Source organism: Tympanuchus pallidicinctus, unplaced genomic scaffold, assembly GCF_026119805.1.
Source record: "Tympanuchus pallidicinctus isolate F22 unplaced genomic scaffold, pur_lepc_1.0 scaffold29, whole genome shotgun sequence".
NCBI classification, from domain to species: domain Eukaryota; kingdom Metazoa; phylum Chordata; class Aves; order Galliformes; family Phasianidae; genus Tympanuchus; species Tympanuchus pallidicinctus.
Window position 1 is genome coordinate 6,849,660 of NW_026294746.1, and position 27,706 is coordinate 6,877,365.

Genomic DNA, 27,706 nt, shown 5'->3' on the forward strand with positions numbered 1-27,706 from the left:
TTTGCTCATGTTCTGGTGAGGATGACTTGCTCTGAAGGTGGCTCAAGGCCGTCTTAAGTAATGAATGGTTTCATCTGACATAATTAGTGAAAGATGCGCCAAATTCTGTTCAAGAGTCTATGGGGTTGTGCACTGCATAGCACCTTGTCCACGTGCCCCTTAATCTCCAGGAACCTCGACCACGCAGCAGCTAGCTATCTAGTTTAAACCAGTCGGTTTGTCAGCTTCTGTAGGCTTCTCTATAGAAATCACTGTCGCACAGAAGAGGTGGGATCAAGTTATCTGCCCTCTGGAGGTGCATATTTATTTGCACTAACTTCACAGGGAGCCTAAGCAGTGCTAGCTCGGTCTTGGCTAGCTGACTGTTAGATGTGTGAGACGAGGTGCCATAAATTTGCCCTCACAGCAATAAGTAGTGAGGTGGGAGTTAAACTCACCATGGGGAAAGACAAAGATGGGAACGCATGCCCAAAAGCAGTCTGGGATTTGAGTGTGCTGAGCACCTCTCTCGTGTTGGTAACTCTAAAAGCAGCGGTTGCTTTGGTTTGCTATTTGTCTGTCACAGCGATGATCTCTGTGGCACCATGCAGGGCACTGCCTGCTCTGCACAATATGAGGAGTTGGACTCCATGGATACAACCAGGGGTTGCATCCAAGATGGAGCTGGGGGTTACAATGATGCTGTTGTGTGTTGTCTGAGATAGCAGAGACAATGCAGTAAGTGCACGGCCTGCTTGCTGGAGCAACGTGCTGCAAGGCACAGGCAGATGGCTGGTGCTGGGTACGGTGCACAGGACTCCCAGCCAGAATCAGAGCTCTGAGGTCTGTTTTGAACTCTGTTAATACAAAACTCTCTCACTTCCCTGCTTTCCTACCTGGTATGACAAACCAAACTAACCAACCCCTCTGGAGCCCTAACGCTCCTTTTGCAGCTCCTTCAGACCTCTGCCATCTCCCCCTCCTGGTTTCTGTTCTGGTGATTTGGTCACAGGACTTCAACGAGCTTGCAGTGCTGCTGTTGTTGCTGTTGTTTTTAAAGAGGGAATGCCCAAAGGGTTCCAGTCTGAGAAGGGCTCACGCTTGCACTGTGACCAGGAACAGCTCAGGGGTGTTCCTCGTTCTCCCTTGGCCCCACGTATGAGGTGAGCTGCTTTTTGCAGGAGCTGACTGGCATCACACCCAGGTGCCTTTGGTTCCCACTCAGCCTTATGACTGATTCAGAAAGAAAAAGTGGGGTGGTGGGGCTGGGTCATGTGTTGGCAGTACCCCAAATAACAGAAGAGAAAGACGGGCAGGGCGCTGCAGGTGCAAACCTCTTCTCTTCCTGCCGTTGCACGTTTGTGTTATTCTGGATAAAGCAGAGCAGCCCGGCCTCATCTGGGGTCTGCAGGCACAGCTCTGATGGAAGAGGTAGCAGGAGGGCTGTTGGAACAGTGACTGTGGCGTTTTAAAGTAGCAGCTGAGCACAAATGTTTGCTGTTGGGCTTCTTGGGACAAGGGGCACAGGCAGATACAGCTCCCACAGTGCTTCTGTTAGCTGGCGTCTGTAGTGAATGCTGAAACCTCAGGCTTCCTGTACTGACCGCAGGTTTTCACTTTACTGGGGTATTTGCATTGCATGATTGTCATACTGCAATACTTGGGTAAACCTTTCTTTTGTCTCTGGGTGAGCACTTCCACTTCCCCCTCCTGCTCTGTGTGATTCTAGTCTTTCTGCTCCCAAGGCTTCAGGGAGTTCATCGTGCCTCACTTTCAGACTGACCATTTGATCTTCTTGACAGCAAAAGAAGAAGATGCTTCACCACCTCCCTGCGCTGCTGCACTCCATGCCATCCTGTAGGGCTCCTCTGTGCAGCTCTTCAGTGCTGTAAAAGGTCCTGTGAAGGATCGCATTGCTTGGCTCGGTGCTGAAGGCAGCAGGGCACACAGTGTCCTTGGTGTGCTCCAGCAGCAGTGGAAACAAGGGTGAGCCAGCTCGTGTGCATCTTAGCTCTGGCAAGGATGATCAGAGCCATAGCCCAGCAGGAAATGGGCATTCCCTCTGCAAGTGAAAGGTCAGGAGTGCAGAAAGCTCACTGCCTTTTTAGGAAGGTTGGAAGTTTGTCTCCCCCCTCCCCTTTTTTTTCCTGAAAGGAAAGCACACAGAGGATATTTTCTTATGCAAAGATGGGCTGTTTTGCTGAGAACATTTGGTGCCATCTATTTTTCCACTTTGGAAGGCTGGTAACCTCTGGGTCAAATCCATTCAGTCCTGCCATCTGCATGACTCACCAGTGGCCGCTGGCGTTTGGTGTCCGCACTGTGCCACCAAAATTCTCCAGCAGGAAGAGGAAAGTGATGGAAACAAAGCCCTGGGACGTCGCTTCTGTGGCCACCAGCGAAAATAAGTGGCAGCTTCAAGCCTCGTGCTTTCTGATGACGTACCCTGGCCATATTCCTCGTGGTGGCAGCGGGTGCCCTGCGGGAGGAATACCAAAGGAACCGGCACGGGCATTTCCTGGTAAAGACCCGTGGTACCGGGCAGTGCGTGAGGATGCTGTGATGTTTTTCAAGCAGGAACGGCCCCAACGCAGTAGAAAGCACGCCTTCACCAGGAAGAATACCTGTGCACACATGTCCACATACGTATACTTCTTCTACCCAAGAAGCACAGGCACAGTCTGTTACCAGTCATTCAGCTGGAGTGGGTGGAAAGATACTCAGAGGAGCTTTTCTGTTGCAGGTCTGGGAATCTTGTTGCGTCTCGAAATCAAAGGCCCTTGTAGATGTGTGCAAGTCTTGATGAGGTCTAAATTGGGAAGGTTTTGAGAATCCAGATGGGATTTCTGGTCAAAACACCCCTGCCAGCTGAGAAAGCAGAGGATGTAGTCGTGCCACAGAGAGCTTGGGCTCAGTCAGGCTGAGCGAGAGCTTGAAGTGTCACTGAAGACCCCAAGGCGGGGGGCAGGGGGCCGTAGGGTTCTTCACTCTGCTGGAGCCTGTCCTGCCTTACGTCTTCAGGATTTTCTCAAAGCCAGCCTGGACGTTTCCTGTGTAACAGATGCCCTCTGTGAAGCCAACAGCAGTCATACCCTGTGTTTAACTGTAGAATGGGGGAAGTCAATGCATTGCAGACCGGGTGGAATTTTGCTCCACGTCAGTTCCATTGGACAGTTTAGCAGATGTAGTGGCTTTTTCTTTCCATATTGCTACTAACGTCAGAGTTTTGTCTGACGTTAATATCGGAATTTCTTCTGTATTAATCTGTTCAATTTATGTTACAAGACAAACTGTGTAGAACAGACATTGATTTTCCTTCTGAGCACAGTATCTGGCCATAGTCCTAACACTAGAAATAGTGAGTCATGGAATCAATAGCACATGCTGTGGTCTTTGTGAAGACGTCTCATCTGGCACAGTCACGTTACAAAGCATCAGCACTGGAAGTTTATTCTCACTCACTTGAATGGTTTCTCTTTCCCACAAACGTGTGTGAAGTCCTGCCTTTCTTTCTTTTCCTCGGAGCCTGTGTTAAACTGCACTTGTTGCTGGCATTTACATTCTGGGTTTTTCTGGGAGGAAATGAGTGGATCTGGTACACACATGAAAGCAGACAAATGAAGCCTCACGTGTGGTGTGTAGAATTGTGTGTCTACCTGTGAGTATGCATGCTGCCTTTTTGCACCTTAACATCTAATGTGGCCCCGGGGTGGTTGGGTCTGACCCGTTTCTGGTCAGAACCGTTGCAAGAAGGGTTGTGTGAGGGCCTGCACTCGATGAGAACATGACAAGAGAGAATTGAATGTAAAGTCTGCTGGACAGCCCATAAACCTGATTTATATCTCTGTCTCATCCTTTCTTGGCAGTTCTTTCAGCAGGCCCCAGGCTACTTTCTGCTCGCTGTGAGCAAGTGCTCAAATAACCTGCAGTAAGTTCTGGCTGTATCCCGTGCTTATGAGACAGCATGATCATCTGAGCAATTTGTGTATTTAGTGTGGATCAAGGTAATGTTTAAAGGGATACATTTTTTATTTTTTTAAGACCAGTGATGGTCTGATGGTTGGTTGTTCACACTGTCACCAAACCCCGGCCGTCTGTTTTTAAGACAGTGAGGCAGAGCTGTTGCTCAGGTCCTTCGGCATCGTTTGTTGTAATGCAGTGGACTCTTAATGACAGCGTATCACTACTGCAACCTGCTCTCCTAGCTTTTGGTTTTTGGAACTGTGAAGCAAGAGCTGCGAGATTTTGGAGGCTGATTATAAGGAGAAGTTTAGTGTTATTTCTTACATTTAAATCTGCTGGGTAAGTTAAAGCAGCCAAGGAGGAGATCTAGAGTAGAAACGGTGTGCAGTTACACACTGACAAATCTCTGCCTGTCCTCTACGGGAAAGCTCTTAAAATGCTGCTTGTTGTATGCTAGTCTTCTGCTTGTTGTCTGAAATGCTACTGGAGGCAGCAGTTTGTTTCTCACTCCGTGCTGCAGCATTCTCGCTTGTCTGCACAGCTGACCCAATCCTGCATGTCATCAGGGAGGAGGTGTTTAACTTGTGACACCCCTAATCCTTTCCTCGAGGCTTTTTGTTTTCCTGCACAATGTCCTTCCATTGCTGCTGTGAGCTGGAACGTGCTCAGCCCAGCGTTGTGCCTTACTGCAGCTCTCTGCCCATGGGCACAAGGCGCTTGCTGCAAGTGCCTGGCTGTGCGTGGGGAGCATCCCAGCATCCAGCCGAGGGCTTGTCACAAACTGAGGAAAGCTGCAGCTCCCGGTCGGTCTGTGTGTGTGCCTTGTCCTCGTGCTGATGCTCGTTTCTACGTTGCTGGTACAGATGCACTGGGACAGGGCTGCGTGCTGTGGAGAAGGCTGCGCTGCTGTCAGTCGAGCCCAGAGTCTGCGTTGCTCTTGGTGCACGTTGGCGTCAAGCCTGTGTAGAACATCGCTGCCCTGGGCCGGAAGGACTGACAGTCCTGGAATCACATCTCGTGGCACAAAAGGTACCCCAGGCCTCCAGGTGCTCTGCTGCCATGGCACGGCGGCCTCTCATTGTCCATAGAGGCTGGTTTGTGCCTGGTGCACGGTGCACTCAGACTCACGCGAGCCTTCCGTCAAGGGGGCAGTTGTTACTCTGGGAGCAGTTCCAGCCTGGGCTTCTGCTGGAGCCCCGTGGCGTTGCTTTCTCAGGTCGATGGAGAAGTGGACTTTGGCTTTCTCCATCCCTTCAGAAGCCATCCGTGCTGCTTCCTCAGTGCTGGGATGTGCTGCCAGCCGAGGGAAGGAAGAGCCGTTTGTAAATATTTCTGGTAACACAGTAAGTTCTCTCAGATGTTCTGCTCATTTTCCGTATCCAGAAATCTGTCTGACCAGAACCAGTTCACTCTCTGTTATCAGCAGAAATAGATCCACAGTGATTACAATGGATTAAACAAAAAGCAGCAGCGAGCACAGCATCGTGCTGACCAACAGTGCGTGTATTCACACTGGCTTCCAACCCGTGGATAATTACCCCTCTGAGCCGTGTGCCGTGCGCAGCGCACAGCGCGCTGGTGGAGTTGTGCACTTGAAAGAGCTTTAGCGAAGCTCTCAGGATGCCAATGTATTTATTCACATTTTTCCTCCTTTTCATGGCAGTAATGATTTTTAAAGTGACATCGTCCATCCTCTGAACCAAAGTCAGTCAGGGCAGTGTTTCTCTGAAGGTTACTTTCCTTTGTCGCAGTAGAAGTGTGGCGGTGAGATGAAATTTGGGGCATGGTCAGAGGGTCCCCTGTGACCGACAGCCTTCATCAGCGGGGTAAAATGGGTACAACTCAGATCTCGCTCATTCTGTTTGGTAGCAGGTACCTAAATGGGGATTACTGAAAGGAAAGAGGGTTTGAAAGAGACTGGGTACAAATCCGTAGAAAAACACAGGCTTGATTAGTTTGGCCAGTCCTGGATCAGACCTACTTTAAGCTGAGAACCAGCGATGGTGTTCTCTGCAGTCTCTTTGTGAAAGAAGTCAAACTGTTCTGATGGCAGTTTCACACCACAGACAATGTTTCCTACAAATTTCAGCCTAAACCGTTACTGGCAAAGGGATAAACGAGTTAAAAACAGGGGCTTATGGTAGGAAACGTCAAGCAGTCTTAATTTCAGGCAGAGATAGCAGCTCCTCGTAGAGGAAAGCAGCCGGTGATGTAAACAGCTTCCAACAGAGCCTTCCCCCAGGGAGACCACAGGTTGACGTGCAGCAGTTGCAGCCAAGGTGGAATTGAGCTTCCAGTGGCGCTGTGTTCGTGGGAGTTGGGTCGGGCAGCCTGAGGTTTGGGCAGCAGTGCTTCCTGGCGCTCTCTGATATCCTGGGGCAGCTGACGGCTCTCCAGACCTGGTGAGCATCTGTGGAGAGCAGCTCCAAAGCGCCCCCGGCGTTTGTAAAAGGGCGTCTCAGGGAATATTGACTGCGGGGTTTTGCTGCTGTTTGCTCTTCTGGCGGCTTGGAGACGGATGGGGAGAACAGAAAGGTGTGAGCCAGAGCTGTTGGTTTGAACGTTGCGTCAGCAGCTATCCATAAGTTGCAAATGACTGCACAGGTGTGTGGATTTAATGAGGCTGTGTAATGCCACTTATTGGTGCTAAAGAAACCGACACGCGCGGTGCTGAAAAAAAGGGAATGCTGCAGGTGTTACTTTAGATTTTCCATTGCCAGCTGTCACTGCCGACATCGTAACGATACAGGCGAGCGCCGAGCACTTGTACAAGCACATAAATAAGAGGGAGTGAGCAGTCACTGAACATCTGCTGCTTTAACAACTGCTGCGTTGTCAGCTGGTGGAAGGAGGCAACAGAGATGCTCCCCCCACCCCTGTTTTTTTACTTTACTGAGGCTTAAACAGGGTGAGACTCCAAGAGGTTGAGACTTCTGAAGGGAGGAAAATGATGGTAAAATGTTTTGTCCTTCAAGCTTGGAGAAGTGGAGGCACTAAGCCAGATTCTGCCATTCTCATGATGTGCCATTTGTGTCTGTTTGTTGGACCAGTCCCTTGACGCACACCTTCAGATGTGGGGGACTTTTGTGCTCTAAGCCCTGCCTTAACATGCAGCAATACTGCTGGGGTCTCGGAGCATGAGTGAGGCTCTGTGTGTCCTGGATCCAAGTTGAAGGAGGAAAGATTTAGGTTGGATGTTAGGGGGAAGTTCTTCACAAGGAGAGTAGTTAGGCCCTGGAACGGGCTGCCCAGGGAGGTTGTGGATGCCCCGTCCTTGGCCGTGTTCAAGGCCAGGTTGGACGGGGTCCTGGGCAACCTGATGTGACTGTGTGTGTTTGGTGGCCCTGCTGGGCAGGGGGTTGGAACTACGTGATCCTTGAGCTCCCTTCAACCCGGCTGATTCTGTCATTCTGTGATTCTGTCCAGATCCCAAAATCCTGGTCCCCGTTGGTATCTGAAACTGGTAAAGAAAAAGATGCAAGGGAAATGCACTTTATTGTCTGTCTCAGGTAAGAATACCTGGGTGTCTGAGAGCAGCACCCTGCTGGCAGAGCTCAGCATTTACAAAGGCGCTGTTGGCTTTTAAGAGTTTCCATTCCACCTCATCCGGCCATGCTATGGTTAGGCAACACTGCTTTCCCTCCTTGCTTTAATCGCAGTGCAGCCCAGCGCAGCAATGACTGTGAAATGCTCTCGCAGTAGTCCAGGGGCTCAGGCACTTGCTGTGATCCAGGGCTGCAAATGGTCTTTGTCTACTGAATTTCACCAGACCGTTCCTGTAGCAGGGAGCTGCCCACAGCTTTGCATCAGTCAGCTGGCTCTGAGGGTGCAGGCAAGGCTTTGGCTCTGATAGACCGGCACTCTTCTTTTCTGCCAGTACTTGGCTGACGGAGTTTGTGGCCGTTCTGTGGCACGGAATGCAATCAGCACGGAAGCATCGTTTGTCGTTGTGGATTTTGAGTAAGATTTCTCACCCTCTGCTCATGATGGGTAAGAGTTCAGGTGTCCAAAGAGAATAGTTGAGCCGAGAAGAAAAAACAGGGCGGGAAAGACAAAGGAACCGAGGCCGATCGGCGGGGCGGATCCGGGCGGTGGGGGCGCCGCCGACCCTCACGTCTCGCCACCGTCCGGCCGAGCCATCGGGTCCGGGCTCCCGGGAGTCGGGTGGTGGGAGGAGGACGGGTGCGAGCTGCGATAAACACCCGGCGCGTTCACAGGCGCACGCACAGCTCCAAGTTCTCCCTTAGAAGCTGGTGAGCTGCTGGCACGGGCTGCCCAGAGACGCTGTGCGCATCCCGCCCCTCCGAGTCCGTTCCGGGCTCCCGCGGCGCCCCGGCTTCGGAAGCGGCCGCTTCAGCCGCGGGGAGCGGCGGCACGCAGGCTGCGCCGGCTGCCACCGGCCCGACAGCGGCGGCCCGTCCCGGCCTCTCATTGGTCAGCGCTGACGCCGCCCCGCCCCCGGCCTCCCTCTCATTGGTCAGCGCCGAAGCCGCCGGCTCTGTCTCTTCTCGCTCCCCTTCCCTTCAGCTCCCCGTCCCCTTCCGTTACCTTGCAGCGTCTCCCCCCGCTTTCTTTCCCTTCCCTTCCCCTCCCTTGCGGTGTTTTCCCCCGGTCCCCTTTCGTTCCCTGGCACGAGAACCTTTCTCGTGTCACCACGGGCTGAATTCAGCTCAACAGAGTCTGGGTGCTGGGCACAAGAGAATTCTGCCACAGTGTTTCTGTTTGTTGCCAGAAGGGAGCGATGGGGATACGAGGGGACGCACGACTTGTGCACAGGAAACGTGCACGGCCGGCAGAGATGGCTGCCGTCCTGGGCACCCGCTCTTGCAGAGCATGGTCCTGCCGGGCCTTGGCAGCGGCTCTCGTTGCCACCCAAACTGCTCTCTCAAAGCACGGCTCCAGCTTCCTCACGTCACTTGATGACGACAGACACGACATCAGCAGACTGAGTGGAAATAAAGCCAATTCATTTTTATTGGGAATACTGCATCCAAAACTGAGGTCCCCGGTACAAGAAAGACGCAGAGCTCTTGGATGAAGTGCAGAGGAGGGCCCCTAAGGTGATCAGAGGCCTGGAGCACCTCTCCTGTGGAGAAAGGTGGAGGGAACCGGGCTTGTTCAGCTTGGTGAGGAGAAGGCTCCGGGGAGACCTCACTGCGGCCTTCCAGTTCTTGAAGGAAGGCTGTAGAGTAGGGGGGAACGGCCGTTGACGAGGCCGGATGGTGACAGGACAAGGGGGAATGGTTTTAAACTGTGAAAGGGGGGCAGAATTTGGTTAGATGTCAGCAGGCGTTCTTCACACGGAGGGTGGTGACGTGCTGGAACAGCTTGCCGAGAGCTGGGGGACGCCCCATCCCTGCGGGCATCCGAGGGCAGGCTGGATGTGGCTCTGGGCAGCCCGGTCGCGGTGATCTTCGAGACCCTTTTCAACCCAGGCCGTTCTACGAGTCTTTGGTTTTCTACGATCTTCCATTCACAGGTGGAAATCTGGACGGCTTCCCAGCCCCCGTGTTGAGAGCTCCACCGCGGTCCCCACCGATGGCTGCACGTTCCCCTCTGGAGCCGTGCGAGCATTCAGCCCTAGGGAGGCGAGAAGAGCACGGAGCGTTAGGGCTGCGCGCAGGCAAGTGGTGCAGGCCGGGCTGCAGCCCGGCTCTCGGGATCTGCTGCCTACGGAGCTCACCGGAGGAGCTGCCGCTTCTGCTCCAGCTTCTGCCGGTTTCTTTCCGCTGTGCCGGCAAAAGCCTCTTGCTGACGGAGGTGCGGCTCCAACCTTCGGAGCACCTGAGCCGCTCGTGGGGAAAGGAGGCTGCAACAGGAGGACAAAGTCATCCCTCGGGCTCCGCCGAGCCTCCCCTGCCTCTGCCCTCACCCGGCCCCGCACCCCCGGCTGCCCCCCGGTGTCCCCAGCCTTGCACCCCACCAGCAGTTTTTGGCCCTGGCCGTGCCTGTCCCTGAGCTGCAGTCACAGCTGCCCGAGAGCCTCAGGCAGCCGGCAGAGCCCACACACACTCACTCAGCATGCAGTGTCAGCTTGGTCGCCGTCCCCATTATACTTCCTGGCAGCAGACCCTCGTCCTTCCTCCATCTCCTTCGCACTTGCTGTCTCCTGGGCTGGGCTGGAGGATGCGGAACACGCACGCTCTCCCTGGCCTGCAGCTGCCAAAGAGGAGACGCTGTCAGCAAAGCGGCTGGGAGCACGGGGCTGTTCCCCAGAGGCCCTCTGCCAAGGGCCCTGCAGCAGGCCCCGGCAAGCAGGAGACTCGGCCCTGCCGGCCCATGGCTCCCGCCGCCCTTCCCTTCTCCCTGCAGGGCCGTGCCAAGCTCTCCTCCCGGGAGGAGCGGGCCAGCCCCTGCCATGCTGCGCGGCGCCCGTCCCGCTCCCACCCCCTGCGCCCTGCTGAGCTCGCACCCTGGCTCAGCGGCTGTTGCCAGCAGGGTCGATCCCTGACGGTACCTGGGGCGGATTCTGGTCCTCCCCTGCGCTCCAGCCTTCCCATGCCTCCATTTCTGCCTGTGCTCGCTCTATTTGCTGTTGGTGCATGGGCCACGTGTGGTCTGCTTTCCACAGCGCAGACTCTTTGCGGAGCTCCTGCAGAGACACAGCAGCATACAGGATCAGCCTCTGCCCCTGGGGCCTTCCTTCAGCTCCCCGCTCCTGCTCCTCGCCTCTGCCGGCCTGTGAGCACTGCTTTGCCCCTGAAGGACCAGGGGCCCCAAAGGCAGGCCAGGATCCGCAACTCGTGGCCAACGTGGCTCCTCTCTCACGGCCCCTGCTCAAAATCAGAGTGCTGTGGCAGGTGGCAGGCCAGGAGGCGAGAAGAGATGGGGAAAGTGTGCAGCACCCTCCATCTACCAAAGAGGAGCTGAAGGAGCGGACAGAAATGTGAAACGGTGGCACCCGAAGGGCTGTGCTCCAGATCACTGCACACACAGAGGCTTTTGCTTCCCTCCCTGCAGAAGCACTCAAGGCCAGGCTGGTCGGGCTTAGAGCAACCCGGTCTAGAGACAGGTGTCCCTGCCTGCAGCAGGGGATTGGAACCAGGCGGTCTGAATGGCCCCTCCCTACCCAAACTTTCCTGGGATTCTACCGTCCTATCATTGGTGCAGTCTCAAGCAGCACAGTCCCTGCAGCAAGGCAGAGCCGGTACCTGCAGCACTCTCTTAGACTCCTCGGTGGCAGGGAGTGCAGCGCTGGTCTGGGCAGCAGATGTTTCCTTCTGTCCCGCTTTCTTCATCCCGCGGGAGCTGCCTGCACACGGCGGGAGCGCGCTGCAAACAGACACAAGAGGAGTCTGCAGGAGCCCGGGGCACCTCGATTTCCCCCGTGCTCCCACAGTAGGGATCGGCACTCAGCTCCCCCAGGGACTGGGGCCAGGGTGGAACATGAAGCTGTGTGTCTGCCTCGGGCGATCGTGCTGCGCGCTTGCCGCCCCGGAGAGAACGGCCCCCCCTGGACACACGTGTGTCAGGAGCCTTTGTGGGTGCCGAGAGCTGGCAGCTCCGAAGGGGAGGCCGCTCCTACACGAGCGCACGCATCTCCTTCTTTTCGCCCAAGGCCCTCACCTGGCAGAAGGCTCCTTCGCCACATCTTGCTGCCTTGAGCTCGGCTTGCGCTGCAGCAGCATGGAGGGGGGAAGTGTCTTCCGCCTCTGCAGCAGACTGCCGGCAGAGACCCCTGGAACCAAGAGAGAAAGAAGTTCTTCAGAGCAGCCCCACGGGCACGGCACGTGAACCTGGATCCGGTCACCCGGCACGGGACAGGACCCCCCTCCCTACAGCTGGGACCCGCTCCTCACCTTTACTCATCTTCCGCTCTATGGCAGCTTGTTTTTCTGCGGCGGCCTCTGCTCTGCTCTTTTCCACGGTGAGCTGAAACCTGGAAACAGAGAGTGACAACCCTTGAAGAAGGATGACCTCCTGCCCCACGCAGCTGGTTGGTGGCATTTATCCCTGTGCTCTGCAGAGCGTGGCACCCTTTTCCTTCCTGGCCATGCCAAACCAGCACACATAGCCCAAATTCCTCTGCACGTGCAGTCCGTTCTCTCTGAGGGGAATCGGGACAGCTTGGGCACCAGTAACACAACTCTGATTCCCCAAAAAGCCAAAAGGCAGCAGTGGAGAACCAGGAGCCAGACGTTCCAGCATTTCTCCCCGACTGGAGGCTGAGCACAGAGACCCAGCAGGGCACGACCGAAAGGAGGAGGTGGAAGGAAGCCTGTCTGCTGGCCAGCTAAGTGCTGCAGAGGAAATGCACTCACCTCGGGAACACGCGGATGCCATGGGCAGCGGTCTCTGGCCCGAAGTCAGCAGAATCGTCCGTCCAGAATCTCTGCAAAGGGACACAGAGCTGCTGGAGGCTTGCCAAGGACATTTTTTCATGGCTCTTGTTGACAGGAAGCAAGCCTGGCTCCCATGCCAAGAGAAAGCTGCTCTCCACCAAAGCCTCCTCCGTGAACATCAGAGCTTTGTTCTGCTCTGAAGGAGCAGGATGGCAAAACAGCGAGGCCGTGCAAGAGCACTGCCAGGCTTTCTGCATGGGCACAGATCCAGGAAATCTCTTTGCCAGTGGAGAAAGCCGTGGGGGCAAGCGTGGGGAAAGGCATTGGACTGGCCTGCCACGTCCAGGCTGGCCAGCGGTGATCCGACAGCGCACCTCACAACCTCCTCAACTTACGGTGTGGATCAGTGCGAGGACGGTGGCATTGCTCTCCAGCGTTTCAATGCAGCTGCAGAAGAACCTCATGAGGAGGAAGTCGTCTTGGCAGGTCATAACGCCGAGGTTCTTGAACACGAACAGGACGGGCTCCCTGCTCCTCAGGAGGTGACAGTACAGGAGCACGCTCTCCCGCACGCAGCGCAGCACCAAGTGCAGCGGGACGCCGCAGGCTCGCGAGAGCTGCCGGTAGTTGAGCGGCTCAATCTTGACATCGTCTGCAAGGAGAAGGCACATCCTCACTGCCACAGCCAGCCCATGCAGCATTCATAACCAAATCCCACAGAAAAGGTCCTTTGGAGAAACAGCTCTTGGGCTGCGGTTCCTCCTGGAGGAACTCGCGCTGCACCCCGAGCTTTGCAGACACTTCTCTGCTGCTCCCGGCCGTTTCCAAAGAGCAGGGAGAACACAGCCGGCCGGACGTGGGGCGGGAAGGGGAAGGTGGCTGCTGCCTTCTCACCAGGGATGATGTCGTTGGGAGACTGGAGTTCCTGCAGCCACAGCACCCCGATGTCCAGCTGGAAGACAGGCCTTAGAACGGAACGCGCCTCTTCTTTGCTGTGGAATTGCTCTCGGACCCCAGCAAAGACCCCGAGTCCCGGAATCAGGACTCCCTGCACGGGGAAAAGACAGAAAGGCTGACGAGCGTGTACTTTAGGGGGGGCAAAAGCCACGAACATCAGGAGCGTGGGGTCACTGCTCTCCACCCTCCCCACTCCTGACGGACAGCGGAGTGAGATGGGGCTCTCTGGAAAGCTTTGGAAAAGTCTGTGCTCCCTGCAAGACAGTCACCTCCGCACAGTATTTCCCAACATCCCTCGGCTAGAGAAGAGCCCGGGCATGGACAGCACAGGGCTGAAGCCTGGGACTGATCCCAAGGATTATCCTCGGCACAGGGCCAGAAAAACCCCCCACCCATTTCTCCCTTTGCTCTCCCCGTTCTGACCAGGGCAGAGCGAAGCCCCTGCGTGTGCCAAACGTTTGCTCAGAGCAGCTCTGGCCTTGGCTTTCCCTCCCAGTTGGCCAACAAGCCGCTCTGGGCACCTGGCTTGGGCTCAGCGTGCTGCTCAGTGTGGTGCTCAGGGAGGGATTGCTCTGCGGGGCCCGCATTCTCGGCAGGACTGAACCCCTCTCCAGGGCAAGGGTCACCAGCACACCAGCCCACCTTGCCCAGCTTCATCTGTTCCAGGATGTAGTCAGACACAGCGTCCCAGACCGCCACAATCTCTGCAAAGGAAAGAAAAGACAAGTCAGGCTCCAAGCCAGCCTCTTCACAGCTGCTTGGCAAGCTCCTCACACAGACAGCGATCGGTGCAGGCACACGCACACACCCCAGAAAAGCACCACCATGGCTACCGGAGCTGGGCTTTGCTCCGATTTCAGCCTTATTTGGAGCCCCAGGGGGAAACGGGGACATAGGAAGCCTCTGGGACACGGGATGCTTTTCCTCCCAGAGCTGCAACCTACGGAAACACCGTCTGCCAGGGAAACCTGGCCTCGGACTGCGCTATCACAGGGGACCGAGCATGCCTAAAGGAAGCGGGGGCTCTGGGCAGCTCTGCTCTCGGGACCTGGCTGCCACGTGGTCCCCAGAGCCCAGCGGGATCCTTGGGCAGGGCTCTCACAGCAGCCCCCAGCCACGTCCAGCCAAGCGCAGAGAGCAGGAGCTGCGGCTTTGGACAGCCAGCAGCCCCGCGCGATGCCTTGGGAAGGGGGTCCGGACAGCCTTACCTTCAGCAGAGAGTTCCAGCAGCGTTAGGAACGAGTAGGCCAGCTTCGAGCTGACGCTCACAGTCCAGCAGCCTTCCATGTGGCTTGTGGACAGCCTCAGTTCAGAACTAAGGATGCCCTCCGCCAACAAGGCTCCTCAACCAACCAACAATTCTCTGCAAAGCGCCCCTGCTCCTCCACGCGTCAGTGAGGGTCACCCAGAGCAGCCTGGCTGCCCCGGAATCGACTCCTGGTCGCAGAAGGACAGAGCCCCTGAGCAGTGCTGCAGCAGCGCCCAGGCCCTGCAGGGAAGTGCCGGCCCTGCCGCTGCCCCGGGGAAGATCTGCTTGTGATGCAGCGCATGGCATTGTGACATCAGCCTGTGTCACCTGGAGCTCTGTTAGGCATTGTGACATCAGCCCGTGTCACCTGGAGCTCTGTTAGGTCACTGGCACGGAGGGGGCAGCTCCTCTTCCAGGCGCAGTTCCGCTCAGCTTACTGAATTACGGTACGCAGGAACGCAAGCCTAACTTTAATGGCTCGGTAAGAGCAGCTGTTTCACGTCTGTCTAATAAACAGAAACCTGTGCGTTCACAGGCACACGCACACCAGGTGAGGTTGAAATACCGACCATCGCTGTGCTTTACTCGGCAAACGGCACGAGAACCTGCCACGTGTCACACAGGCTGAGGCTGGTGAGCTGCTGGCACAGCTGCCCAGAGACGCTGTGCGCACCCCGTCCTGAGGGCTGTTCAGGTCCAGGCTGGATGGCACCCTGCGCAACCTGACCTGGAGCCTGATCTCGCTGTTGGCCGCAGCAGGGGGTGGGAACTGGGTGATCTGTGAGGCCCCGTGTGCTGAAAGGCAGCCACGTGGTCTCCCCACAGCCTTCTGCTCTCCGGGCTCAACGAGCCCCAGTCTCTCAGTCTCTCTCCAAAAGAGACGTTCCTGATGCTGGCCTTTCAAGTCCCGTTGCTGATGTCCAAGTTTCGTGCCCATCGCGTGCTGATGCTGTTGTGCCAATCCATGGGCTCAACAGGGAGAACAAAGACACCAATGTCTTTGGGACAGGCTTATTTTATTGCCTATGACAACATAACACGAGCAATAGTATTTACTGGCAGCGTCTGTAGCCAGGAGAGAAGCTGAACAGACAAGGCAATAAGCGAGGCAGTGGGCCTACTCATGGCCACGTGAGCTCAGCGATGGAGAAAGGTGCATCACCACCTGCCCCAGCACTTTGCCACCAGCCAGACCCGCAGCCACTGGGGAGCCCTGTTTGCAATGAGGATCTGTGGGGATGTGGATTTGGGATGGGAATGGGGTGGGGGATGGGGACGAGGTGTGGAGGGAGGGATACGAGATGGGTTTGAGATGGCTATGGGGTGGATGCGATGGATATGGGATGGGATAAAGGTGTGGGATAAGGATATGGGATGGCTATGAGATGAGGCTGTAGTGGTTATGGGGCCATAGGGGCTACTGGTGAGACATCTCCAGATCATCCTAGAGGCTCCTCGGAGCTCCTGGGCCCATCCTCGGAGTTTCCACATCCTTCAAGGGATCCCCGGGAGCATCCTGGAGACCCCCTGGACATCAAGACCCCACTGGGACATCTCCAGACCCTTCAGGATGAACCCAAGGATCCCCCTGGACCCACCTGGGAACACCCCCGCATGCCCCAAACCCCTCGAGGACATCTGCAGATTCTTCTGCATGACTCCAGGGGTGGAGAGGGGAGGTTGCGGGAGGGAGAAAAGGGGCTAGCGAGGCTTCTAGAGGTGGAAAGAAAGTCTGGGGGTGGATAGGGGGTTGTGGGGAATCTACGGGGGGAAAGGTGTGAGTGGGGCTTCTGTGAGCTGGAAAGAGGGTCTGGAGGTGGAGAAAGGGTGGAAGAGGGAAACTGGGGGATTGTGGTGGGCTAGAAGCCCTGTGATGTGGAAAGGGGACCTGGGGGTGGGGAGGAGATTGTGAGGGAGAAAAGAGGAGAAAGGCTTCTGTGAGTGGAAAGGAGGGTCTGGGGGTGGAGGGGTACATTGTGGAGGGGAATATTGTGGAGGGCAACTTGAGGAGTTGAAAGGGGGAAAAGGGGTTTTTGTAGGGCAGAAAGGGCAGGTCTGGGAGTGGATGGAGGATTGTGAGGGGGAAAAAAAAAGGAGTGGGGTCTCTACAGGGAGGAAAGGGGGTCTAGGAGTGGTGAGGAGGTTGTGGGGGGCTTCTATGGGGTGGGAGTCTGGGGTAGACCTCAGGGGAGTATCTGGGGGAGAAGAGGGGAGTGGGGTGCCTCTGGGGTTGAAAAAGAGTTGGAGGGGAATTTAGTGGGTTGTGGAAGGGAAAAGGGTGAACAGAGCCTCTGCAAGGCAGAAAGCGCATCTGGGGCTGGAGGGAGGAAGGGGTGGGAGGAGAGAGCCAGGGGTTGTGGGGGGCTTCTATTGGGCAGAAAAGGAGTCCGGTTGGGGGGGAATGGAGGTCAAAATGGGGGAACTGACTCCAGGGGTCAGGGAGGAGCACAGGGGACTCCAGAGGTCAGAAAAAGGGGTCAGAAGGCGGGGGGAGCAAGGAGGACACGGGACCCTGGGGGTCAAAGAGAAGGTAATGGGGGGTGATGGCAGACTCTAAGGATCAGAATGGGGGAAATGGAGCGGGGGTACCCGGGAGGAGGAGAGGGGATTCTGGGGGTCAGATAGAGGGGACTGGGAAAGTGGGGGGACTCTAGGGCACAGAATGGGGAGACTCGTGACGGGGTGGAGGGACATTAGAGATCAGAACGGGGGACAGGGGAGGGAGCGGGAGGGCGGGGGGACAGATAGGTGGAGCCTGGGGGTCAGAATGGGGGAGGCGCAGAGGGGAGGCCCGGAAGAGAACGACAGGGATCAGAACGGGGGAAACGAAGGGGGAAAAAGGGGGAGGGAGGCGCAACCCCGGGGGTCACACAGAGGGACGGGGGGGGTTGCGGGCGATCCGTGGCAGGGGGAGGGGAGGAGGGCAGTGAAACGCACGGGGTGGGGGAGGCGGGGAGACGCAGGGCAGCCGCCCCCGCCGAGCGGAACCCCGAGCACCGCAGCGACGTCACGAGGCCAACGCAGAGCGGCACGCGGCCCCTGCAGCACCTGAAGCCCGGCCCCCGCCCCGGTGCCCCCCGAACAGCCGCCTGCAGAAGCCGAGGCGGCTCTCGGAGGCCCGGCTGCTCCGCACGGCCGCCCCCTGCTCGGGTCGCGGGGCTGATGACGTCACTCAGCGGGGACGGCGCCTCGCCGCAACGACGGAGGACGGCTCGGTTCCGCCTCCGAGAACAGCTGGATTCCGACGGGGGACGGACGGGGCCGGCGGCGGTGCCTTCCCCTGACCGCCCGGCGTCCCCGAGGCACGGGGCGGCGGAGCGCCGCTTTCTCCGCGCGGAGCCCCGCGGCTCCGCCATCCCGCCGGCCCCATCGCCGTCGCGGCGGCCTCGCGTCGGCAGCCGCCGTTGGCGGGGCGCCCGCGCTCGGCCCCGCCCCCTCGCCTCTCCCATTGGTCAGTCCGCCGAACGGGGCGGGCAGTCCGGGCGGGGTCCTTTGCGCTCGGTCATCGCGTCCTCACCGCGCGGCTCCGCCCGGCTGCCCGCGGCGATGCCTGTCGTCGTGCGCCCGCTCCGCTTCCGGGGCTCCGGCTGCGGGGACGTGGGGGACCTCAGCGAGGCCGAGCCCGCGCCGCCCCGGCCCCGCTCCGCTCCGTGCGGGCCTTCCTGGAGAGCGGCGAGCGCGGGCTGGCGGCCGCCGGCAGGTGGGGGAGCGGGGCGTCCGGGCGGGCGGCGCGGCCCGGCGATGGCGCTGGGGAACTCGCTGGAGACGAGCGGCTCCGCGGGCGCCTTGACGTCGCGCTGCAGGCGGCGGTCGCGAGGCCGGCGCTGTGCGGAGCGGGACGCTTCTACGTGCGTGCTGGAACTTTCCTGCTGGAAACAGCGCAGAGCAGCGCGGCACGATGGAGAGATGCGTGTGAACTCGCAGCCTGGTGGTACCTGAACGCTTTCCGTGTCGGTCCCTGTTCCGTTTGTGCCTGCAGTGGTTGCAGTTGAGTGCTCTCGCTGTGCACGCACTGAACGCCTGCGTTCCAAAAACTAGCTGCTGTTTTTAAGGCTGTCTCCTCGCCAAATCTTACTCTTCCGTACTTGTTGGAAAGATTTCAAGTGGGGTGAAGAAAATCTCAGCTGTTTCACTTGTCAGCAGTGCAACGACTCTGAAGGGCTAACGAGTGTATTTGCTGTAGGCTGTTCCCTTCTCTGTAATGCAGCCGCATTAACTGACATTAAGGTTATTGATACGGGAGGGAGGGGAATGACCCGAGTAGCTCTCGCACACTTCTTGCATAGACAGCAGAGCTTGATGAAGCTGAATTCTGTGCTTTATGGAATGCAATCAGTTTTCCTTTTGCACAAGTGCTTGCGCTCAGAACATCGCTTTCTCTTGTGCGCTCTTACAGCTGTTTGCAATCGTTCAGTTTCTCACCTCGTGTCCTTTCCTGAAAAGAAACAAGCTTGTTTCCTAACTTGTAAGACTAAATGAAGAGATTTGCTTTTTGTTGTCAAGAAGCTGTAGCAATTCTTTTCTTTCCTCGCCAGATTCCTAAACCAAAGTCAAAACTAATAAGAGGAGATGGTGCTGGGCAAGATGTGCTGGAAATGTTGGCCTGCGACCGAAAAAGCCAGTGTGGTAATGAAACCAGTAATTACAGATGTTCCATAGTTCTGCTTTAATCTTATGAGCAGCTCATGTCAGAGTTAAAGGCTTGTTAAGGAGCACGCTTGGCGTCTTGGAACACACCATGAAACGTTCTGCATTTTGGCTGCGTATGAATTGCAAGCAGCGGTTTGATCCTGACACGTACTGGGCTTTTTCTTTGTGTCTGCAGGACGTTAAGATAGAATTTGACTTCCAGTGTCTCCTGGTCTGCTGGTTTCTGCCTACTAATACACTATTTGTAAGCACTGCTCGTCCCAAGTGTAAAAGAAAATACTGCTCTTTTCCTGTCACTTCTGTTCCCTTCTTTGTTCCAACAGGTTTGCTGCTTTTTTTCCTTTCTTTTTTTCTTTCTTTCTTTTTCTTTTTTATTATGGTAAAGCTGAGGCAGTCATTTTCAGTCTTCACTGTCCTATGGGCTGTGGATGAAAACCAAGAAAACACCGGGCATCGGGCTGAATTGTTCCTGAATAGGTGAGACTGACAGCTACTTATTTTGAGGACAATTGCAGCGCCCTTATAATAAAAATTCACAGTAACTCTGGAGAACTGGATTTGAAAATGCCTTGGGACTGCTGTCAGCCCATATGCTAGAAGAGTGGCTTAATTACAGGGAGAGTGTAAGGAAGAAATTTGCAAATATCTGAAGGGAAATCTTGCTTCCCAGCCTGAAGCAGCAGGCTTTTGCACGAGGAAGTAACGGTGTGTTTTTCTGTAGGCGCCTGTCTGTGGCACGAACGGAGCTGCACCTCAGCACGTCGACGTGCTCAGCAACAAGCGATCCACGCGCCGCCTCTGCACAGCACTTGTGCTGCTGTGCTTCCTCAAGGCACCTGTGGTGCACCTGTGTGTTTTGATGCTCCGTCTGCTGGAATCCTTTCTCCTCGTGGAGGTGATGATCGCTACAACTACGGCCTGCCCCAGGCGAGCGCAAATCCACCTCTGCCTGAAGCAGGCTGTTTTACAAGACCTGCGTTTGCACCCACAGGTTTAAAACCTGCAGAGTCCTGTGTCAGTGCCGCACAGGACAAATTAGGATCCGCCTTTGCGACAAAGGAAGGGCAGTGGGACTGTAACATCTCTGCAGTGAGAAATGAACCCGCTGCCCCAAAATGTGCTGCCCTGCAGAACGCAAACAAAACTCGTTCAGCAGTATCTCTTCAAGAACTGTCCTTTCAACTCGATGGGAAAACCCCAGCGTGTACCTCTCAGAATCTGGCAGATGCTGAAGCGGAGCCTGCAGAGGGAAGATGTAACTTCTCAGTGTGGATGCCTCCAGGTGGATTTAAATTTGGCATAGAGGAGTGCAATACAAATTGCGCTAAGGAAGACGATCCGCCCAAGGAGCGTACAGCAGGCTTGACAAACATGGATGGAAAAGACAAAAATGAACTGCCCTCAGGTGGTGGAGTTACACTCCAATCTCAAGAAACAGCAAACAGGGACAAGAGTGAGCCCAGCTGTGAGAAAGGCACGTGGATAACAGCTCATGTTTCTGGTACGAACGCAGCCAAAGCGTCTCCTTGTGGTGCCAACTCTGTAGCTGTGCTGGAGGAAGCTACCAGGGAACACAGCGACCTCAGCCATGGTGGTGATGGTTCTGATGCCGCTGTAGAGGCCTCAGAGGCTTTAAGCACCTGTGAAACGCCAAGAAAAACCGTGGTGTCTGCTCCAAAGTTTGTATTGAGGTCTGAATGTGTCAAGAGCGTTTTCAGTAACGAAAAGACATTCCCATCTGGCAAGACCTCGGTTAGTGTTAGGGTTAGTGTTAGGATTAGGGTTAGGGTTAGGGTAAGGGTTAGGGTTAGGGTTAGGGTTAGGGTTAGTGTTAGGGTTAGTGTTAGGATTAGGGTTAGGGTTAGGGTAAGGGTTAGGGTTAGGGTTAGGGTTAGGGTTAGGATTAGGGTTAGGGTTAGGGTAAGGGTTAGGGTTAGGGTTAGGGTTAGGGTAAGGGACAGGGTTAGGGTTAGGGTTAGGGTAAGGGTTAGGATTAGGGTTAGGGTTCAGGTTAGGGTTAGGGTTAGGGTTAGGGTTAGGGTTAGGGTAAGGGTTAGGGTTAGGGTAAAGGTAAGGGTTAGGGTTAGGGTTAGGGTTAGGGTTAGGGTTAGGGTAAGGGTTAGGGTTAGGGTTAGGGTTAGGGTTAGCGTTAAGGTTAGGGTTAGGGTTAGGATTAGGGTTAGGGTTAGGGTTAGGGTTGGGTTAGCTTAGGGTTGGGGTTAGGGTTAGGGTTAGGGTTAGGGTTAGGGTAAGGGTTAGGGTTACGGTTACGGTTACGGTTAGGGTTAGGGTTAGGGTAAGGATTAAAGTTAGGGTTAGGGTAAGGGTTAAGGTTAGGGTTAGGGTTAGGGTTAAGGGTTCGGGTTAGGGTTAGGGTTAGGGTTAGGGTAAGGGTTAGGCTTAGCGTTAGGGTTATGGTTAGGGTTAGGATTAGGGTTAGGGTAAGGGTTAGGATAGGGTTAGGGTTAAGGGTTCGGGTTAGGGTAAGGGTTAGGGTTAGGGTAAGGATTAAAGTTAGGGTTAGGGTAAGGGTTAGGGTTAGGGTAAGGGTTAGGGTTAGGGTTAGGGTTCGGGTTAGGGTTAGGGTTAGGGTAAAGGTTAGGGTTAGCGTTAGGGTTATGGTTAGGGTTAGGATTAGGGTTAGGGTAAGGGTTAGGATAGGGTTAGGGTTAGGGTTAGGGTTAAGGGTTCGAGTTAGGGTTAGGGTTAGGGTACGGGTTAGGGTTAGGGTTTGGGTTAGGGTTAGGGGTAGGGGTAGTGGTAGGTTTAAGGTAAGGGTTAGGGTTAGGGTAAGGATTAAAGTTAGGGTTAGGGTAAGGGTTAGGGTTAGGGTTATGGTTAGGGTAAGGGTTAGGGTTAGGGTTAGGGTTAGGGTAGGGATTAAAGTTAGGGTTAGGGTAAGGGTTAAGGTTAGGGTTAGGGTAAGGGTTAGGGTTAGGGTAAGGGTTAGGGTTAGCGTTAGCGTTAAGATTAGTTTTAGGGTTAGGATTAGGGTTAGGGTTAGGGTTAGGGTTGGGTTAGCTTAGGGTTGGGGTTAGGGTTAGGGTTAGGGTTAGGGTAGGGTTAGGGTTCAGGTTAGGGTTAGGGTACGGGTTAGGGTTAGGGTAAGGGTTAAGGTTAGGGTTAGGGTTAGGGTTAGGGTTAAGGGTTCGGTTAGGGTTAGGGTTAGGGTAAGGGTTAGGGTTAGCGTTAGGGTTATGGTTAGGGTTAGGATTAGGGTTAGGGTAAGGGTTAGGATAGGGTTAGGGTTAGGGTTAGGGTTAGGATTAGGGTTAGGGTTAGGGTTAGGGTTAGGGTAAGGATTAAAGTTAGGGTTAGGGTAAGGGTTAAGGTTAGGGTTAGGGTTAGGGTTAGGGTTAAGGGTTCGGGTTAGGGTTAGGTTTAGGGTAAGGGTTAGGGTTAGCGTTAGGGTTATGGTTAGGGTTAGGATTAGGGTTAGGGTAAGGGTTAGGATAGGGTTAGGGTTAGGGTTAGGGTTAGGATTAGGATTAGGGTTAGGGTTAGGGTTAGGGTTAGGGTAAGGGTTAGGGTTAGGGTTAGGGTTAGGGTTAGGGTTAAGGGTTCGGGTTAGGGTTAGGTTTAGGGTAAGGGTTAGGGTTAGCGTTAGGGTTATGGTTAGGGTTAGGATTAGGGTTAGGGTAAGGGTTAGGATAGGGTTAGGGTTAGGGTTAGGGTAAGGGTTAGGGTTAGGGTTCGGGTTAGGGTTAGGGGTAGGGGTAGTGGTAGGTTTAAGGTAAGGGTTAGGGTTAGGGTAAGGATTAAAGTTAGGGTTAGGGTAAGGGTTAGGGTTAGGGTTAGGGTTAGGGTTAGGGTAAGGGTTAGGGTTAGGGTTAGGGTTAGGGTAAGGATTAAAGTTAGGGTTAGGGTAAGGGTTAAGGTTAGGGTTAGGGTAAGGGTTAGGGTTAATGTAAGGGTAAGGGTTAGGGTTGGGATTAGGGTTAGGGTTAGTGTTACGGTATGGGTTAGGGTTAGGGTTAGGGTTAGGGTAATGGTTAGGGTTAGGATTAGGGTTAGGGTTAGGGTTAGGGTTAGGGTTAGGGATAGGGTTAGGGTTAGGGTTAGGGTTAGGGTTAGGGTTAGGGTTACGGTTAGGGTTAGGGTTAGGGTTAGGGTTACGGTTAGGGTAAGGGTTAGGGTAAGGCTAAGGGTTAGGGTTAGGTTTAGGGATAGCTTTAGGGTTAGGGTTAGGGTTAGGGTTAGGGTTAGGGTTAGGGTTAGGGTTAGGGTTAGGGTTAGGGTTAGGGTTAGGGTTAGGGTTAGGATTAGGGTTAGGGTAAGAGTTAGGGTAAGGGTTAGGGTTAGGTTAAGGGTTAGGGTTAGCGTTAAGGTTAGGGTTGGGGTTAGGATTAGGATTAGGGTTAGGGTTAGGATTAGGGTTAGGGTTAGGGTTAGGGTTAGGATTAGGGTTAGGGTTAGGATTAGGGTTAGGGTAAGGGTTAGGGTTAGGTTAGGGTTAGGGTTAGGGTTAGGGTTAGGGTTAGGGTTAGGGTTAGGGTTAGGGTAAGGGTTAGGGTTCTGGTACATATGCGATGTTTTAGGGGAAAAGCAGGGATGTCTATGAAAATAAGCAATATTTATGGGGGGAAAAAAAGTGATTTCTCTGAAAATATGCCATCTTTTATGTTAAAAACAGGGATTTCTATTGATACATGCGATATTTAAGGGGGAAAACAGGGATTTGTATGAAAATATTAATATAGGGCATTTCCCTATAATGATGGCGATTTCTGCTAAAAATGAATTTTTCCCATTAAATCTGCGTTCTTTCCCTTTAAATATGCTTTTTCTGTTTGAAATCCCTGTTTTTTCCCTAAAATATGAGGGTTTTCCTCTTATATATTGCTTTTTCTCTGTAGCAGATGGTGAGGGAGTGGGGAAGCCCACAGGGGTGTAGGACAAGTTGTGCATGGCATGGAGCTGGGGATCTCTCCCAGCACTTTGTGGTGGCCACTGCCAGGCAGGAACAGATCTGAGTGGTCCCTGCTGAGCATGAGAAGAAGAACACAGATACACAGAGAGAAGCTTTGCTGAGGGCTTTATTGATCATCAGAGGGTGTCATTAATCATCCGGGTCTTCATTGGTCATCAGGGGGCAACGTTGGTCATCAGTGAGCTGCAGTGGTCATCAGAGGACATCAGGAGGCATCAGTGGTGAGGAGAAGCCTTGTCCCTGCAGGGTTTGTCCCCAAGGACTTAGGGCAGGAGGAGAAGGACTGGCAGCACCAACAGGCCCAGGGCAGGATGTGGGTCCCCTTGGGACAGCAGCCGCAGCCCCGTTCCCACCTGCACAGGGACCCTTGGCCATCCATAGGGCACCCTGAGCTTGCTCCTTCCAAATCCCATCCTCTGCACCGCCCCATAGAGTGCAAGGGAAGGTATGGAGGTGACAGTGCCCAGATCCCCCTGGAACAGGCCAGGGACAGTCCCATCCATACCATCCAGTTCCACCCCTGATGCCTGGTCCTCAGAGCTACAGGACATGGGACACCAAAGGTCCCTGAAGTGCCCTGTGGGGTTGCAGGTGTCCCCATGCTGCTCACCTAGACATGCAGGGCCACGCGCCTCACATGCGGGGGATTCTCCTCTCCTCTGCTGAGCACGACCTGGGGTGAAAGGAGGTGTTAGGGACACACTGAGGGTATCGGGACAATGGGACACAGTGGGACACACTGAGATACCCTGAAGGTGCAAGGACCCATTGTGGGCACTAAAACCCCATGGCCAAGGCACGGTCCTGTAGGCTGCTCAGCCCCAACTACCCCCATTGCCTCCTTCCTCTGCCCATTGATCGCCCACAGCATCAGGGAGTCCAAAAAAGGCCTTGGGGCACCAGGGGTGTCTCCAAGTCTGAGGAAAACAGAGAGAACAGCAACACATCCCAGCCCCATCCTCATCCCAGGGTCACCCCTCAACTTACAGGACCAGGAATGTCAACGGCGACAGGTGGAGGTTGCTGGGGAAGAAGAGCCAAGGGGCAGCCATGAGGGAACTGTGAGACTGGGTGTCCCCACCCAAGTCCCCTGTTTGTCCCTAGGGCTGCCCCTAACCCCATGGCTGCCAAGGTCTGCGTGCACCTCTGCCCATGGAGGAGCCCAGGATGGGGTTGGACATAGGGACAGGGCAGGAGCTTGGGGGGCCCAAAGTGGGGGAATAGGGGTGCCAGGAGGCTTGGGTGTGCCAAATGGAGAGGAATGGGGATCTCAAAGAGAGGAGAATGAGGGAAAATGAAACAGAGCGGATTGGGGACCTAAAGAGATGATGAGAATCAGGGTGCCAAAGAAAGGAGATTTGTTGGTGCCAAAGAAAGGAGATTTGTTGGTGCCAAAAGGTTGGGATATGGGGAGGCAAAGAGCGGGCATTTGGAGTCCCAAAGGGAAGGGATTTGGGGACCCAAAGCAAAGGGGACTAGAGTACAAAGGGAAGGAATTTGGATGTGCCAAGTTGAGGGTTGGCCTCTGCCTTCAGGGACAGACCCCACCTGTCCCTGCAGAGCTCCCTGCAGGGCCACCCTTGGGTGCAGTCAGTGTGGCTGCCCAGGCACTCACCACAACAACTTCCGAGTCCGGCACTTGCACAAGTGGCTGTGGGGAGAGGAGTAGAAAGAGAGTGAGAGAGACCTTGGCATCGGGGACCCCCATGGCCAATCCCCTCCAGCCCCAGCCCACATCCCCCATGGATGCTTCACCTGAGCTTCCACTGTGCAGCACAGGGCGGCGAGGAGCATCACAAGGCTGAGCGCAGCTGCCTTCATCTTCCTCTGCGCTCTGGGAGCTGGGTGAGGCTGCAGGAGGCAAGGCCTGCATTTATCCTCCCAGTGTCCCTCCCACAACCCCCAGATGCCCCTGGGTTTGGCAGGCTCCCTTGGCACAGACCGACCTGGCATGCAGTCATCCCCTGCCCCAGCCCCAGGGCACAGGAGGGAGCCAGGGATCAGAGGAGGAACACTGAGTGCGGGGATACCCATGGCATTGAGCCCAAAGCTCCCAAGTCCCTGCACCCAGGGACACCCCCTCCTTTCTGTCCCCCAGGACCACCCAGACATGAAGGCTGCACCCCATATCAAGGCTTTGTCTGAGGACTCATCCCTGACTTCTCTTGAGTCCCATGAGGCAGCAAGGTGTGGGGCTGATAGTTGGGGGAACTGGGGACACAGCATTTAGGGACACTGGGAAGTGAGAGGGCAACTGGGATGTGGGCAGTGAGGAAATTATGGAGATATTTGGAAAGCAAGGGGCATGGGGATATGGGGGCATAAAGATACAGGAGCATCGTGGGGATATGGGGCATGAAGACAAGGGAGCATCGTGGGGATATGGGGACATCGTGGGAACATGAAAAGATCATGGCAATCTGGAGACATCATGGAGATATGGGGACATGGGGACGTGCAGCCAAATGGGAACTGGTTGTTGACAGGGAACTGGAAGTGCATAGATGGGCAGTGGCGACAGGTGGGTGATGGGGACACACAGACACAGGAGGCTGGCAATGTCCACTCAGTGCCTTTGTGATCACGGAGGAGGTCAGGAGTGAATGACAGACCTGGGCTATGGCAGACAGGTTTCCTCTTTATCTACTGCTGCCAAACACAAAGAGCATGACTTTGGGAATCATGGAATCTCAGAGTCGTGGAATACCTGAAGTCACAGACTCATAGAATCAATGAGCCATGGAATCATGGAACCACAGAGTCACAGCACCATAGAATGACAGAATCGTGGAATTGTTTAGGAGGGACGAGACCCCTTAGGTCACGTCAGGAGATGTGCCATGTATTTTCTGCTCCCTTTAAACAGCCAACATCAAAAGTCACCATGTTACATCCAGAAATCCGTATTGCATATGTGACACAGCAGTAGTGCTGCCTCTGTCCATGAGGACAGTTGGTCATTCGGACACACAGGCAGGGAATCCAAGGGTGGGGGTCAAAATTGGCATTCTGTAGTCATCAGCTGTGTGCCTGAGCTTCAGTAGAACAAAGGTGTCCTATGGGTTTTGTTCCTGTCATGATACAGCCTCCTGGATAAAGTGAAGCTTGTTTTATCCAGACGAAAGGAAAGAAATAATAGGGCACTGATTAATGGCAGACAACTCAAGGATTCTTCAAGGAAAGGAGATGTGCCAATATGAAGTGTTCCATCTGACAGAATAGCAGCTGGTCACAGCTTCACGGGGCATTTCCCACAAATAAGAGAGCTGTTGTGGGTTATCTCTGAACAGAGCACTTCAGTGTTTGCTTTGGGAATTGCCCAGAGAGCAGCCAGCTGGAAGAGCTTCCTTTGGGCTGATTCTGCTCTGCGCAGTGCTTGTCAGAGCTTATCAGTGCTGCCTTATTCACTGTATTTAAATGCAACGTGGCGTTTTTCCTACTCTGGAGTTCTTTTGGAAAGAACCAAGGAATTGTCCGTGCTGCCATCGCTGAGGAATGCTGACTGAAGTGAGTAAGTTTCTAAGGTTTCTAGGATTCCAGGATTCTGGGTTTCTAAGATTCCAGGATGGGCTCCCACGGCCCCACATGCGGAGTTTGGCCATGCGCTATGAGAACTCATGGCTAGATTAGGGAGTAGCTCAGGTTTTTTCAGGCAATAGATTGCAGATTCTTTGGGACTGCCAGTGACAAGCACAG

The 27,706-nt window shown here is 54.9% G+C and overlaps 2 protein-coding genes across 4 annotated transcripts; one reads left to right on the forward strand and one right to left on the reverse strand.

The window, feature by feature from the left end:
• Nucleotides 1-8,892: 8,892 nt before the first annotated feature.
• Nucleotides 8,893-17,211, reverse strand: LOC128084824 (coiled-coil domain-containing protein 81-like). 3 transcript variants are annotated; one of them, XM_052691418.1, is made up of 12 exons: nucleotides 14,390-17,211; nucleotides 13,824-13,885; nucleotides 13,119-13,272; nucleotides 12,620-12,876; nucleotides 12,204-12,274; nucleotides 11,742-11,821; nucleotides 11,509-11,620; nucleotides 11,094-11,214; nucleotides 10,400-10,534; nucleotides 9,959-10,101; nucleotides 9,626-9,751; nucleotides 8,893-9,522 (listed from the first exon to the last, which is right to left on the reverse strand). In XM_052691418.1, the coding sequence occupies exons 1-12, from the start codon at nucleotides 14,466-14,468 to the stop codon at nucleotides 9,402-9,404; spliced, it is 1,461 nt and encodes a 486-aa protein (XP_052547378.1). In that variant the 5' UTR covers nucleotides 14,469-17,211; the 3' UTR covers nucleotides 8,893-9,401. The 3 variants fall into 3 exon arrangements, with proteins under 3 accessions (XP_052547378.1, XP_052547379.1, XP_052547377.1); XM_052691419.1 differs by having other exon boundaries at nucleotides 13,990-14,482; XM_052691417.1 differs by having other exon boundaries at nucleotides 13,824-14,482.
• Nucleotides 17,212-17,592: 381 nt separating this feature from the next.
• LOC128085135 (translation initiation factor IF-2-like) lies at nucleotides 17,593-19,412 on the forward strand. Its single transcript, XM_052692138.1, has 4 exons — nucleotides 17,593-17,833; nucleotides 17,887-18,380; nucleotides 18,966-19,056; nucleotides 19,256-19,412. The coding sequence occupies exons 1-4, from the start codon at nucleotides 17,593-17,595 to the stop codon at nucleotides 19,261-19,263; spliced, it is 834 nt and encodes a 277-aa protein (XP_052548098.1). The 3' UTR covers nucleotides 19,264-19,412.
• Nucleotides 19,413-27,706: the final 8,294 nt, after the last annotated feature.